At 40.1% G+C, this 15,321-nt stretch overlaps 1 protein-coding gene across 21 annotated transcripts in view; it reads right to left on the reverse strand.

Annotated features, from left to right (window-relative positions):
- The window catches only part of FANCC (FA complementation group C), a 343,951-nt gene that overhangs the window by 206,358 nt on the left and 122,272 nt on the right, over positions 1-15,321 (reverse strand). For 14 of the 21 annotated variants that reach the window (XM_024995472.2, XM_059888957.1, XM_059888956.1 and 11 more), the window contains 2 exons: positions 13,410-13,652; positions 9,899-9,983 (listed from right to left, as the gene is read on the reverse strand). In XM_024995472.2, coding sequence (XP_024851240.1) covers positions 9,899-9,983; positions 13,410-13,574 — 250 coding nt within the window. In that variant the 5' untranslated portion in view covers positions 13,575-13,652. The remainder of the gene's footprint in view (positions 1-9,898; positions 9,984-13,409; positions 13,653-15,321) is intronic. The other 7 variants (XM_024995469.2, XM_024995468.2, XM_024995463.2 and 4 more) reach the window with 1 other exon arrangement.

The following is a 15,321-nucleotide window of genomic DNA, read 5'->3' on the forward strand; positions in this document are numbered from 1 at the left end:
CTAAGAGAATCAGTCCTTTTTATTTTCAAGATCAGTTCTTTATTTTGTTTTCAAACCATTAGTAATTTCAACCTTTTTAAGGCAACATCACTGCTATGAGTGGTAGTCAATATTTCTGATTTAATCTAATTGGCCAAAATACCTTCACTTGTTAGAAATAAATTTAACAAAAAGAATTGTTTTAAAAAACATTCTTTTCAATACCAGATGGTTTGGACAAAACAGAAGCCTTTCACATGCTCCTCATGAGGCAGGAGGTAGATGGGCTCCTTCTCAGAGTAAAGCAACTGGAGGTTCATTCCTTGTGGATACCAGGACAATTAAGGGAGAAGGCTGGGCCTTGCCCAATCCACATATTTCTTATTCTCGAAGTCAGGAGACCTCCCTGACCTCACACTTGAAGAAAAGGCTCCTCAGAGGTCAAAGGAGAGTTGTATTAAAGGATGTTCCCCACCCAGACACCTTTTCAGTAAAATCTACCTTGGCTAAGACGTGTGTGCACACCCGAGAGGATCCTGAGATAGACCAAACATGGACCGTGAACCAGGTAAATCAAAATGACTGGCCAAAGGAAAAACGGAAGAAATGCCCCACAAAAGTAATTCAAACTGCCACAAGGACGCACTCAGGGATTCTCCCTCTGAGTCTGCCTGTGTGTCTATCCACACAACTGTACTTTTTCCCCCTCTTAATAAATACTTTGTTTCACCACTTTCTGTCCTTGTGGGAATCCTTTCCTGCGAAGCTGAAGGGCCAGGGCCCTTGTCACTAACCACTGGTCTAGTGGCTAGGAATCTGGGGCTTTCACCGCCACAGCCCAGCCTCAGTCTCTGGCTGGAAACCCAAGTCCCCCTCCAAGCTTTTGCAAGCTGAGGCCACCTGATTTCACTAATGCTTTACTCTAAAGCGTAAAACTTTACTAAATATGTGATAACAATGTCGACCTTTGAAATCTTCTATGTGGACAGCACATCTATTTGGTAAGCCATTTTCTCTTTTCTCCTTTGGCAACTAAGTCCATTCAAGTTAGAGATTTTAGAACACAACTGGAAAGCAAAAATGAGGCCTAAAAACTGAAGATGTCAGTATCTGAACTAGAGCCAAGCTACTGTGGACTCTACCACAAGGCCATGGAGCTTAGGCTGAGGAAACCCAGCACCTGTAATCACACCTCTGCAGATCACCTGATGCTCTTTACTTTGTTATCAACTGCAATTTCATAAACAGAGCATTTCTGATGGCTTCTTAACAAGAAATAAGGAGAACACAAACTATAGTAAGCTACCTCTGCATTTTCTACCACACATCAAAGGACTCTGATACTAATTTTAAACCCATCTCGCCACCCCCCCCCCCCATAAACATTCATAAGCCTATGCTCTTCTAATAACTAACATTTCTGAACAAACTTTACCAGGAGTTATCCTGAGAGATATTCATATTTTTCCTAGTTTTTATGAGCTCAAATACCATCACTAGCTTGCCTGAAATCAGTTTATTGCAAGAATCATGTTATTTACCCTCTGAAGATTCTAGAGTTCTTCAGGCTGAACCAATGCCATTGATTAAAAATCTGTTGTACTGTTTTAAATATCCGAAGAAATTATAACTATCTGCATGTCACAAGTGTGATAATACATCTATTGATAGGCTTATGCAAGCAACTTCCTGTGTTAAAGAGAATGCAACCCAATGGGAAGCATTTCCAAAAAATCAGACTTCACCAATAAAAAGAAAAAAGAGGAAGAATGAAAATGTTAGCGATAAAGCACAAATCTAAAAAATCCAAAAAATGAGATCTTTCCCCAGGTATTAAGTGACTCTGCACATTTATTTCAACAAGTGTATTATTTTTTACTTTTCTCTCAACAAGAAGAGCCAGAATAACTTTCAACCAGCCTTAAGGAGGTGCCTTTTTTGCCCAGAATCAATGCACTGAAATGTACTATTAATGAGCTTACTTTGCTTTAGAGACTTAAAAATGAAAGCCACCACTTGTTATTCATGAATGCCACCAGCACTGTCCACAGGGGATGGCATCTGTCAGGTTCCTCCCTGGAGGCTCAGGTACCAGGGCTGGGGCACTGGGGATAGAAAATTGCCTGGGATTCATCATGTGGGCAGTCATCAGTGCAAATCTGCATTCTAAAAATTAGTGTAGGGGAAAGGAATATACTAACATATATTTGTCACCCAATTATTTTATTTTTTGATATCTTGAACTGAAAGTCTAAATGAAAGCTAAATTAATTCTATAGTTTCAAACTGACAGCAGCATATTTTTAGACAATAAATATTTATTGTTTTCAGTTGCCAAGTTTGAAGGCAAACTCTCAGGTGAGTTCAGTTGCTCAATTGTGTCCAACTCTTTGCAACCCCATGAATCACAGCACGCCAGGCCTCCCTGTCCATCACCAACTCCCAGAGCTCACTCAGAGTCACGTCCATCGAGTTAGTGATGCCATCCGGCCATCTCATCCTCTATCGTCCCCTTCTCCTCCTGCCCCCAATCCCTCCCAGCATCAGGGTCTTTTCCAGTGAGTCAACTCTTCGCATGAGGTGGCCAAAGTACTGGAATTTCAGCTTTAGCATCAGTCCTTCCAAAGAAATCCCAGGGCTGATCTCCTTCAGAATGGACTGGTTGGATCTCCTTGCAGTCCAAGGGACTCTCAAGAGTCTTCTCCAACACCACAGTTCAAAAGCATCAATTCTTTGGTGCTCAGCTTTCTTCACAGTCCAACTCTCACATCCATACAAGACCACTGGAAAAACCATAGCCTTGACTAGATGGACCTTTGTTGGCCAAGTAATGTCTCTGCTTTTGAATATGCTATCTAGGTTGGTCATAACTTTTCTTCCAAGGAGTAAGCGTCTTTTAATTTCATGGCTGCAGTCACCATCTGCAGTGATTTTGGAGCCCAGAAAAATAAAGTCTGACACTGTTTCCACTGTTTCCCCATCTATTTCCCATGAAGTGATGGGACCAGATGCCATGATCTTCATTTTCTGAATGTTGAGTTTTAAGCCAACATTTCACTCTCCACTTTCACTTTCATCAAGAGGCTTTTGAGTTCCTCTTCACTTCTGCCATAAGGGTGGTGTCATCTGCATATCTGAGGTTATTGATATTTCTCCCGGCAGTCTTGATTCCAGCTTGTGTTTCTTCCAGTCCAGCGTTTCTCATGATGTACTCTGCATATAAGTTAAATAAGCAGGGTGACAGTATACAACCTTGACATACTCCTTTCCTATTTGGAACCAGTCTGTTGTTCCATGTCCAGTTCTAACTGTTGCCTCCTGACCTGCATATACGTTTCTCAAGACGCAGGTCAGGTGGTCTGGTATTCCCATCTCTTTCAGAATTTTCCACAGTTGATTGTGATGCACACAGTCAAAGGCTTTGGCATAGTCAATAAAGCAGAAATAGATGTTTTTCTGAAACTCTCTTGCTTTTTCCATGATCCAGCAGATGTTGGCAATTTGATCTCTGGTTCCTCTGCCTTTTCTAAAACCAGCTTGAACATCTGGAAGTTCACGGTTCACTTATTGCTGAAGCCTGGCTTGGAGAATTTTGAGCATTACAAAAAGCATGAGTAAAAGAAGCTGCTGCTGCTACTGCTGCTAAGTCACTTCAGTCGTGTCCCACTCTGTGCGACCCCATAGACGGCAGCCCACCAGGTTCCCCTGTCCCTGGGCTTCTCCAGGAAAGAACACTGGAATGGGTTGCCATTTCCTTCTCCAATGCATGAAAGTGAAAAGTGAAAGTGAAGTCGCTCAGTCGTGTCCGACTCTTAGCAACCCCATGGACCGCGGCCTACCAGGCTCCTCCGTCTATGGGATTTTCCAGGCAAGAGTACTGGAGTGGGGTGCCATTGCCTTCTCCCAGAAGAGGCTACAGTTATGATATTAATAAGTGAATCATGAGGGCAGAGTTAGAACCTACCAGCCAGAACTCCAAGGTGAAGGCAGTAATTTTACACAGAGAACACCACTGAATAAAAGGCGTTTTCTCCCTTTCTATTATCTAATTTTTCTCTTCTCTTTGGGTCTTTTAATTTTCAAATCCCTCCTCCTTCTTTATTATCCTTATTTCTGATCTTATTTTCACTTACCATTAAGGGAAACTTACTTCTTTCCTTGATGGAAATTGTTTATTTTGTATTGTATTTCAAAGGTAATTTTGATATTATGAAATCATAAGAAGAGATACTTTCCTGGAAGAAAGTGCCCAGCGAGTCAAACAACAGTGGCAACACAGCCAAGATTTGATCACTCATGGAGTTCTCTGCCTGTCAGTCTCCTCCAGGAGCTTGACACCAAATGGGTACTTCAAGCAGGAAACTGAAATTTAATGGGCAATTCAAGAAATTAAAATTTAATGGGCAATTCAAAAGGTAACATAAGCATTTAAACAGAGATGGAGAATTTGCTTCTGGTTGTCAGAGGGGCCAAAGTAATGGAGATTAGGTGCTAAGGAGAGATCACAGACAGACACAAGTTTAAGGCCACAGGGATAAATCAGTACAGCCTCTCACGTTCACACATAAAGAATCGGAGATCCAGTGAGCTGGGTGGCTTGCCTTAGAAAATCCCATCTCATCTACTGTCCTTCAAGAGCTAGTCCCCACAAAACCTCCCCTGTGAAACTCTCCTTCCCCTCAGCAACTCATGCAAAGCTCCACAGCACCAACCATCATCCTGAGTCTGGCTGACCTACTTAGGTCTCTTTTTTCCCTAACCAGAAGCTCCTTGGGTGCAGAAATTGTGAGCCATGTTTTCCTAAGGCTTGCTGTTTTTAAAAAGAATAGTGAATATATACATTCACATGAAGCTAGCTCATGGTAAAGCCAGGACTGGAACATTTCAACCACAGTCGTATGATCCGCAGGAACAGATCATTACAAAAATGTAGGCTTTAGAGGAGTCAAATCTTGAATTTTATTAGTTCTGTATTCTGAGAAAAGTGGCATATCTATAGTAATCCATAAATACCTATCCTGCAAACCTATCATGAATTCAATCAGACCCACTATGCAATCCGTAGAGAACAGTGCTCAATACCAAGTGAGCAACGCTGCTCATTTTACTTCAATTCTACAACCCAAACTTTTTAACATATTAACATTTCTGAATTAAGGATATGTCCTATATCCACTGCTGCCGTTGTTCAGTTGCTAAGTTGTGTCCAGATCTTTGCAACCCCATGGACAGCAGCAAGCCAGGCTCTGTCGTCCTTCACTATCTCCTAGAGCTTCCTCAAATTTATGTCCATTGAGTCACGATGCTATCGAACCATCTCATCCTCTGTCGTCCCCTTCTCCTCCTGCCCTCAATCTTTCCCAGCATCAGGGTCTTTTTCCAAACTCAGCTTTTCGCGTCAGGTGGCCAAAGTATTGGAGCTTCAGTTTCAGCATCAGACCTTACAATGAATATTCAGGGTTGATTTCCGTTTGACTGGTTTGATCGCTTTGCAGTCCAAGGGACTCTCAAGAGTATTCTTCAGCACAAGAGTTCAAAAGCATGAACTCTTTGCTGCTCAGCCTTCTTTATGGTCCAACTCTCACATTTGTACATGATTACCAGCAAAACCATAGCTCTGACTATATGGACCTTTGTCAGCAAAGTGAAGTCTCTACTTTATACTATGCAGTCTAGGTTTGTCAGAGCTTTTCTTCTAAGGTCTTTTAATTTCATACCATCTGCAGTGATTTTGGGGAGAAGGCGATGGCAACCTACTCCAGTACTCTTGCTTGGAAAATCCCATGGACAGAGGAGCCTGGTAGGCTGCAGTCCACGGGGTCGCTAAGAGTCAGACACAACTGAGTGACTTCACTTTCACTTTTCACTTTCATGCATTGGAGAAGGAAATGGCAACCCACTCCAGTGTTCTTGCCTGGAGAATTCCAGAGACAGGGGAGCCTAGTGGGCTGCCGTCTAGGGGTCACACAGAGTTGAACACGACTGAAGTGACGCAGCAGCAGCAGCAGTGATTTTGGAGCCCAAGAAAATAAAGCCAGTGTTTCAACTTTTTCCCCTTCTGTTTGCCATGAAGCGGTGGGACCAGATGCCATGATCTTAGTTTTCTTAATGTTGAGTTTTAAACCAATTTTTTCATTCTCCTTTTCACCTTCATTAAGAGGCTTTTAGTTCCTCACCACTAGGTACACTTAAAGGACATATTATTTCCTTTTGCTAAAAAGTGGTTATTCAATTCATGAAGTATCTAACAATGAATTATGCCTTTAAATGGAGGAAATTCAAGAGTTTCTTTTCCTTTCTCTTGCCACCAATGGCCTAGCTCAATGATTTTCAAACTTTTGGTCATGATCCGTTGATGGATTGTAAAATGAGTTTGGGGTCATGAAAACCATTAAAATGGTATTGTGAATACGAATTGCAGGTAATAAAAGTAAGCATATTTTCATGAAATGTGTGTGTGTGTGTGTGTGTGTGTAACCGTATCTACACATATATACACGTGTACAGAAAATGTATTTCTGGTCAAAAGTTTTTAAGAAACACTAGCTGAGTTGAAATATATAAATTTAGGACAGGCATGGCCCTGGTACACAAATACAGTGATGCCTTTGCCATTTTAGATCAAGAATTTGAAAAAGCTAAGAGTCAACTCAAGGGAGGAAGAGCCAACCCAAGGGAGAAGGGGAAGCAAGAAGAGTGTAAGTGAAGAAGAAAAACAACAGATGAAGACAGTGGCAAAGTGAATGAATGTGAGTATACATACTGTACCAACACATGTACGTTCATGGAAGTAAATGCAAATGCTGTCCCTTCCCCATCAAGTTCAATCTTCTTATAATTACTTATAACAGGCGAGGACAGAGATATTATATAATTCTCTAAAACACGAAAGGGGAATATTCGTTTTATTTTTGATTCCATTACCATTATGGGGACTTCCTAGGTAGCTCAGTGGTAGAGAATCCATCTGCCAATTCAAAAGACGTACCAGTTCTGTTCACTTCAGTTGCTCAGTCATGTCTGACTCTTTGCGCCCCCAAGGAATGCAGCACGCCAGACTTCCCTGTCCATCACCAACTCCCAGAGCTTGCTCAAACTCATGTCCATTGAGTCAGTGATGCATCCAACTATCTCATCCTCTCTCATCCCCTTATCCTCCTGCCTTCAATCTTTCCCAGCATCAGGGTCTTTTCAAATGAGTCAGTTCTTCACATCAGGTGGCCAAAGTATTGGAGTTTTGGTTTCAGCATCAGTCCTTCCAATGAATATTCAGGACTGATTTTCTTTAGGACAGACTGGTTAGATCTGTTTGCAGTCCAATGGATTCTCAAGAGTCTTCTCCAACACCATAGTTCAAAAGCATCAATTCTTCGGCACTTAGTTTTTTTTATAGTCCAGCTCTCACATCTATACATGAATGACTACTGGAAAAACCACAGCTTTGACTAGACGGACCTTTGTTGGCAAAGTAATGTCTCTGCTTTTTAATATGCTATGTAGGTTGGTCATCAGTTTTCTTCCAAGGAGCAAGTTTCTTTTCATTTCATGGCTGCAGTTGCTATCTGCAGTGATTTTGGAGCCCAAAAAAATAAAGCCTGCCTCCGTTTCCACTGTTTCTCCATCTATTAGCCATGAAGTGATGGGACCAGGTGCCATGATCTTCGTTTTTTGAATGTTGAGTTTTAAGCCAACTTTTTCACTCTCCTCTTTCACTTTCATCAAGAGGCTCTTTAGTTCTTCTTCACTTTCTGCCATAAATGTGGCATCATCTGTGTATCTGAGGTTGATACTTCTGGAAATCTTGATTCCAGCTTGTGCTTCATCCAGCCTGGCATTTTGCATGATGAACTCTGCATCTAAGTTAAATAAGCAGGGTGACAATATACAACCTTGATATACTCCTTTCTCAATTTGGAACCAGTCTGTTCTTCCATGTCTGGTTCTAACTGTTGCTTCTTGACCTGCATACAGATTTCTCAGGAGGCAGGTAAAGCAGTCTGGTAATCCCATCTCTTGAAGAATTATCCAGTTTGTTGTGATCCACACAAAGGCTTTGACGTAGTCAATAAAGCAGAAGTAGATGTTTTTCTGGAACTCTCTTGCTTTTTTGATGATCCATCGGATGTTGGCAATTTGCTCTCTAATTCCTCTGCCTTTTCTAATTCCAGCTTGAACATCTAGAAGTTCAAGGTTCATGTACTATTGAAGCCTGGCTTGGAGAATTTTGAGCATTCTCAAAATTGCTAGCATGTGAGATGAATGCAATTGTGTGGTAGTTTGAGCATTCTTTCTTTGGGATTGGAATGAAAACTGAGCTTCTCCAGTCCTGTGGCCACTGCTGAGTTTTCCAAATTTGCTGGCATATTGAGTGCAGCACTTTCACAGCATCATCTTTTGGGATTGGAAACAGCTTAACTGGAATTCCATCACCTCCACTAGCTTTGTTCGTAATAATGCTTCCGAAGGCCTACTTGACTTCACACTCTAGGATAGCTGGCTCTAGGTCAATGATCACACCATTGTGGTTATCTGGCTCATGAAGATCTTTCTGTATAGTTCTTCTGTGTATTCTTGCCACCTCTTCTTAATATCTTTTGCTTCTGTTAGGTCCATACCATTCCTGTCCTTTATTGAGCCCATCTTTGCATGAAATGTTCCCTTGATATCTCTAATTTTCTTGAAGAGATCTCTAGTCTTTCCCATTCTATTGTTTTCCTCTATTTCTTTGCACTGATCACTGAGAAGGCTTTCTTATCTGTCCTTGCTATTCTTTGGAACTCTGCATTCAGATGGGTATATCTTACCCATAGATGAAGGAGATGTGGGTTCAACCCCTGGGTTGGGAAGATCCTCCAGAGGAGGAAATGGCAATGCACTTCAGTATTTTTAGTGGGAAGATTCCAAGTACAGGGGAGGCTGGCAGGCTATAGTCCATGGGGTCAGACACAACTGAGCACACAGCATCATTATATTATGCAATTAGTTTTTTACTTTTAAAAACATGAAAAGTAAAGATTCTATTAGCTAACAACATAGTCAAATCAAGACATTAAATCTCTATGTACACTTTCAGATATGCCTACTCCACCCTATGCTAAGCTCTGTGAAAACCAAGAGAACAAAAACCACATTTCCTGCGACGTTCAGTCTTCCAGGACATTAGACAGGCAAGCCAATAATTATAAAGCAGTATAGTAAGAGTTATAATTAAGGGAGATGCTGGCAACTGTGGATACACTAAGGAAGGTTCCTAACTGAGTCCTAGCAAAGCTATTTCAAAGAAGTTTTGAGGATTTGAGATGACAACAAAGTTCCAAGCAAAAAGAACTGCATGTCACAGGCCCAGACATCAAACACTGTTACTAATTTAACCTAGCTACAAGGCACATGATATTGCAACAGGAAATGTGGCTAGACAGGTAGGTAGGAGGTCAGTGAAGGGACACCTCCCTCAAAGTGTCTTCAAATTCCTCCTAACCTTGGATAAAACCAAAATGTGTTCCCTAAATAATGGCAGAGCCAAGGCAGGATTCAGACACTAAAGAATTTTACACATGGAAAAGAGCACATGAGTTAATATTAAATTGTGAAACGAAATTATTTCACTATAATCATTTTATACTGAATTAAAAAATGAGGCTGCAAGAATCATCCGGGAGCATCTGCTGTCTAATTCAAGACTTTCTATTCTCCTACACATCTGTGTGTGTGTGTATCCATACACATGTACACAAACATATATGGACAACAAAAAAGAATCCGATCCTTGTAAAAGAACAAGGAATACATTTGATAAGTTGTTTCATGAAAAATAAGAGAAATGCTTATCATTTAAAGCTCTGAATGCTGTTAAACAATGCAAAGATTAAAATTATCATTAAAAGATTGGATTTTTAGAGGACACGCTTCGGATTCTTACCGTAAGCTAAGATAAAAGGACTCCAGCAAGATTTTGCCAACAGCTGGCAAATTGTGGGGAATCTTTCAATGATTGCATTTGAATCCTATAAAAGAAAATTATATTTGGTCAGTAGAAGGACACTACACAACTCAAAAATAGTGAACTGTCAATATAGGTTGAGAGAACTTGAATGCTTCTTATTTCATGTGTATTTTACAAAAATAGGTGAAAAACAGATTAGAGAAGAACTTTAAGTAAATAATTCTAATAAAGTTTAACAAGCAATCACCATACTTTATCCTTAAACCAGCTTACTAAAACTAAGAATTACAGCAAGTTTAGGAAAATCAATTTTGTTGCAAAATTAACTTTATTTTGGGCTTCCCTGAGAGCTAAGTTGGTAAAGAATCCACCTGCAATGCAAGAGACCCCACTTCGATTCCTGGATTGGGAAGACCTGCTGGAGAAGGTATAGGCTACCCACTTCAGTATTCTTGGGCTTCCCTTGTGGCTCAGCTGGTAAAGAATCTGCCTGCAATGTGAGAGACCCGGGTTCGATCCCTGGATTGGGAAGATCCCCTGGAGAAGGGTACAGCTCATGAAATGAAAAGATGCTTACTCCTTGGAAGAAAAGTTATGACCAACCTAGACAGCATATTAAAAAGCAGAGACATTACTTTGTCAACAAAGGTCCATCTAGTCAAGGCTATGGTTTTTCCAGTGGTCTTGTATGGATATGAGAGTTGGACTATAAAGAAAGCTGGGCGCCGAAGAATTGATGCTTTTGAACTGTGGTATTGGAGAAGACTCTTGAGAGTCCCTTGGACTGCAAGGAGATCCAACCAGTCCATCCTAAAGGAGATCAGTTCTGAGTGTTCATTGGAAGGACTGATGTTGAAGCTGAAACTCCCATACTTTGGCCACCTGATGCGAAAAGCTGACTCATTTGAAAAGACCCTGATGCTGGGAAAGATTGAAGGGAGGAGGAGAAGGGGACGACAGAAGATGAGATGGTTGGGTGGCATCACCAACTCAATGGACATGAGTTTGGGTAAACTTCGGGAGTTGGTGAGGGACAGGGAAGCCTGGCATGGTGTGGTCCATGGGGTGGCAAAGAGAAGGACACGACTGAGCAACTGAACTGAACTGAACTGAACTCACTCCAGTATTCTGGCCTGGACAATTTACTTTTAAATCTATATACTTTATCCTTAAACCAGCTCACTAAAACTAAGAATTATAGCAAGTTTAGGTAAAAATCAATTTTGTTGCAGAATTAACTTTATCTTATTTATATTTAAGTCAAGAAAGGCCACTTTATTAAAAAATAACAAAGACTGCTTAAAAGCAAAAAAATTATGGGTGATGAACACGCAGAGTACATCATGAGAAACGCTGGGCTGGAGGAAGCACAAGCTGGAATTAAGATTGCCGGGAGAAATATCAATAACCTCAGATATGCAGATGACACCACCCTTATGGCAGAAAGTGAAGAGGAACTAAAAAGCCTCTTGATGAAAGTGAAAGAGGAGAGTGAAAAAGTGGGCTTAAAACTCAACATTCAGAAAACGAAGATCATGGCATCTGGTCCCATCACTTCATGGGAAATAGATGGGGAAACAGTGGAAACAGAGTCAGACTTTATTTTGGGGGGCTCCAAAATCACTGCAGATGATGATTGCAGCCATGAAATTAAAAGACGCTTACTCCTTGGAAGGAAAGTTATGACCAACCTAGATAGCATATTCAAAAGCAGAGACATTACTTTGCCAACAAAGGTCCATCTGGTCAAGGCTATGGTTTTTCCAGTAGTCATATATGGATGTGAGAGTTGGACTATGAAGAAAGCTGAGCGCCGAAGAATTGATGCTTTTGAACCGTGGTGTTGGAGCAGACTCTTGAGAGTCCCATGGACGGCAAGGAGGTCCAACCAGTCCATTCTAAAGGAGATCAGTCCTAGGTGTTCTTTGGAAGGAATGATGCTAAAGCTGAAACTCCAGTACTTTTTGGCCACCTCATGCGAAGAGTTGACTCACTGGAAAAGACCCTGATGCTGGGAGGTATTGGGGGCAGGAGGAAAGGAGGACAACAGAGGATGAGATGGCTGGATGGCATCACTGACTCGATGGACGTGAGTCTGAGTGAACTCCGGGAGCTGGTGATGGACAGGGAGGCCTGGCTTGCTGCGATTCACGGGGTCGCAAAGAGTCAGACACGACTGAACGACTGAACTGAACTGAACTGAATATCTACATAACACCATATCTTCACCCTCATTTTTTTTAGTTCTAACATAATAAGAGAACTTCCTGAGTCAGCTCCAGTAGCACTATCTCAAGTAAGGTTTAGAAGGACAAGAACTCTGGAACTTGTAAAAAGAAATAAGAGCAGCCAAAACATACAGATATATATCTCTGTTCATTACTATTGTGATTACTATATGCTAAATGACCTCATACTTGTCCACAACAACCTAAAACCTAACATACACAAAAATATCCATCAAATAGAAAACAGCCTAAGGTTCAAACATACACATGCCCCTTTTCCTACTTCTTTACCTTTCAAGAAAGTTAAAAAATGAAATAAGACCAAATTGGGATAATGTACACATAAGCTGAAATGATACGCATTTCCTACTGCTGAAGCAATAAATTCCTCACATATGTCTCAGCATTAGTGTCAGCCCTGGACTTTCCAGAATCACTTTAAGGTCAAGTTACAAAAGTCTTGTTAAAAAAGTTAGCATTAGTTGTTCATACAGACTGCAACATTTCTACTTTCTAGAGACATGAGAACTGACATCATCACTATGAATTATTCTTCAAATTTCCTACTTGCTCCTTTGATTAAGGAAAGAAAATTTTAACACAAGAATACCTATATTAAATGGTAATTTTGCTTCTCATTTTGAAATTAGAAAATAAGTATAATGTTTTCATAATATGAAAATGCACTAATTCACAAAAATACCTATTGCAATAAAACTAAGAAATTTTATGTCAAAACAAAAATACATCAAATTTTGAACACAATAACTTACATAACAATAGTGAAGACACTCATAATCTTAGTAGTCACAAGAAAAGTCCACTTAAAATACCTGAAAGAAGAGATCTTAAATTTTATCATCTCTTAGTTGAGCCCATTTTAGAACAGAGTTGAGAAAAGAGTAAGCATTTCTTCAAACTCTTCAATATTTGAGAGATACAAAGACCTTTAAAAGAACCCCAATTATGACCTGACAACAAGTGTCAAAGTCTTGTTTATTTAAAAACAACTTGATTGGTCAGGAAGTCTCATGTGACAATATAACTCTTCAAGAAGGAAAAGACTGGAGTCATAATAAATCAGACACTAGCAAACCACTTCCTGTCTCCATTACTTATAGGTAATTTGTCTGTCTAATCCTTCAGTATGTGAGGTCAATACCACAAGTCCCTGACTGCATTCAGGCTTAATGAAGTCTGGTGAAGAGTTCCTGATGTCACAGAATAACACTATTACTTCATTTTGATCCACTACTCACCATCTCTTTCAAGGTTTCATACATCCGCCTCAGGAACTCCTGGAACTGTGGCAGGTGAAGGCAGATGTCTCGCTGGGTTTCCAAAGTGGAGGCCTGGGTCCAGACAGAAAGTTTCTGCATCCAAAACTGATAATTAGAAGGAAGGCCTGCTGAGTCTTCAGCCATCTCAGAAAAAGGGACGAAGTATTGTGCCTTCACGGTGGTTGGCTACACACTGAAGAAAACAGTAAACATATGTCAAATCTGTAAGAAAGAGGGGGAAATAAAACATTAAGAAAGAATCTTTTCTCAGTGTCTTCGCAACCACTGATGAGTTTTGACAGTGGGTTACAAGGAGGATTACAAGGGATCAAAACAGCATGCCTTCTGTGAAGTCATCTTTGAGTTATTTTAAAATGTGTCACCCAGCTGTATCTCCAATTTTTACCATCTGAACTTTCTATCATGAGTAATATCATTACACTAAAAGTCATTATACCTCCACAAGCACATCACTAATTATGTACAAAAAGCAAAGCTGATAATACTTTATATCTTCTATTTAAGATTGAGCTATTTTTAAATGTTCTAAATATGAAGTTCATTTGAGTATTTTAATGTAATGGGAAATCAAAAACATCCATGGAAGTTTCATAATAGTCTGTGTCTAAGAAATGTTTTTGAAGTTCTTATGTTTTATATGCATTTCTGGCTTCTCATTTAGGTGTAAAAAAAAAAAATCTCTGGGCATTACTGTCTAATGAATTTTCTTCCTGGTTTCTCAATTCTTAGAAAAAAGTAAAATAATTCATTCCACATGCACGGATTTGAACAATCTGCTTCATTTATTTAAAGACTGCTGTGTATGCTTCATCTCCATTCACAAGAAGAAATCATATTTTGGTAAAGTAAGATAAACTCTAATTATTGGGAAGGTATATCTGTCCTAAGTGACAGAAAATAAAAACCCATAAACCTGACTACACATCTGAAGAACATGTTAAAAAGAATCGTAGAGTTACATACACAGAGAACATATGCCTCAGGCAGAGTCGGGTAAATAAACTCCAGGTGCCTCCCCACCACCCCAGCTCCTCGCCACCCACAGCCCTAGGAAGCATACAGGGGAGAGAATGGAAGGCTACCTTCAGCAGGTGCAGGCTTTTACAGACTCCTACTTTCCTGGGGCAGGGATGATAGTCAGCTATCTAATTTCAAAAGACTACTCTGCAAGGGGTGAGTGAGTTTAAATCTTCAAAAGCAATAATTAACAGATAAAATGCTCCCAATTAAATGCCAAAAACATCAACAAAGGAGGTTTTCATTACTAAACAAGAAAGTAAGAAAAAAATAAGAAGGTCGTAGAATTTGGCTACAGTGCAAAAGAAAAAAATCTAGACCAGGAAGATGAAAATTTTAAAATAGAACTAAAAATTTAGTTTTGAAAAGTACCATAAAGTTTCTTAAAAAGCTTAATAATAGAGAATATATGCATACTATCAAATGGCACCCAATAGTCAAAAATCCAGACATCTGATTATTCTCTCCTATTATCTTCATCCAAGCCATCACCAATACCTGTTCATTCTATTCCTAAAATAAATATTCATGCTTTCATTTGACCTCATTCATTTCTTTCCATTTCCACTGCTGCTATCCCACCCCATTCCTGTCTGTTTCTTCCCTAGAGTCTTCTATCTGGTCCCACCTGTTCCTCTCCAATTCATTTTCTACACTGTCAACAAAAACAACTTTCCCAAATGTAAATCAGACCCACTCTTGCCTAAAAATCTCTTCAATACGTTCCTTGGAAAGAAATCTCAACTCCTTGCATAAATTATCCCAGCTCCTTACCAGAGTCTCTAATAAGACCTTGATAAACAGAGCTCCAGCATACCCACCCACCTCCTATGTTGCCTCTAGCCAGCTGACC

This window comes from Bos taurus, chromosome 8, assembly GCF_002263795.3.
Source record: "Bos taurus isolate L1 Dominette 01449 registration number 42190680 breed Hereford chromosome 8, ARS-UCD2.0, whole genome shotgun sequence".
Taxonomy (NCBI): Eukaryota; Metazoa; Chordata; class Mammalia; order Artiodactyla; family Bovidae; genus Bos; species Bos taurus.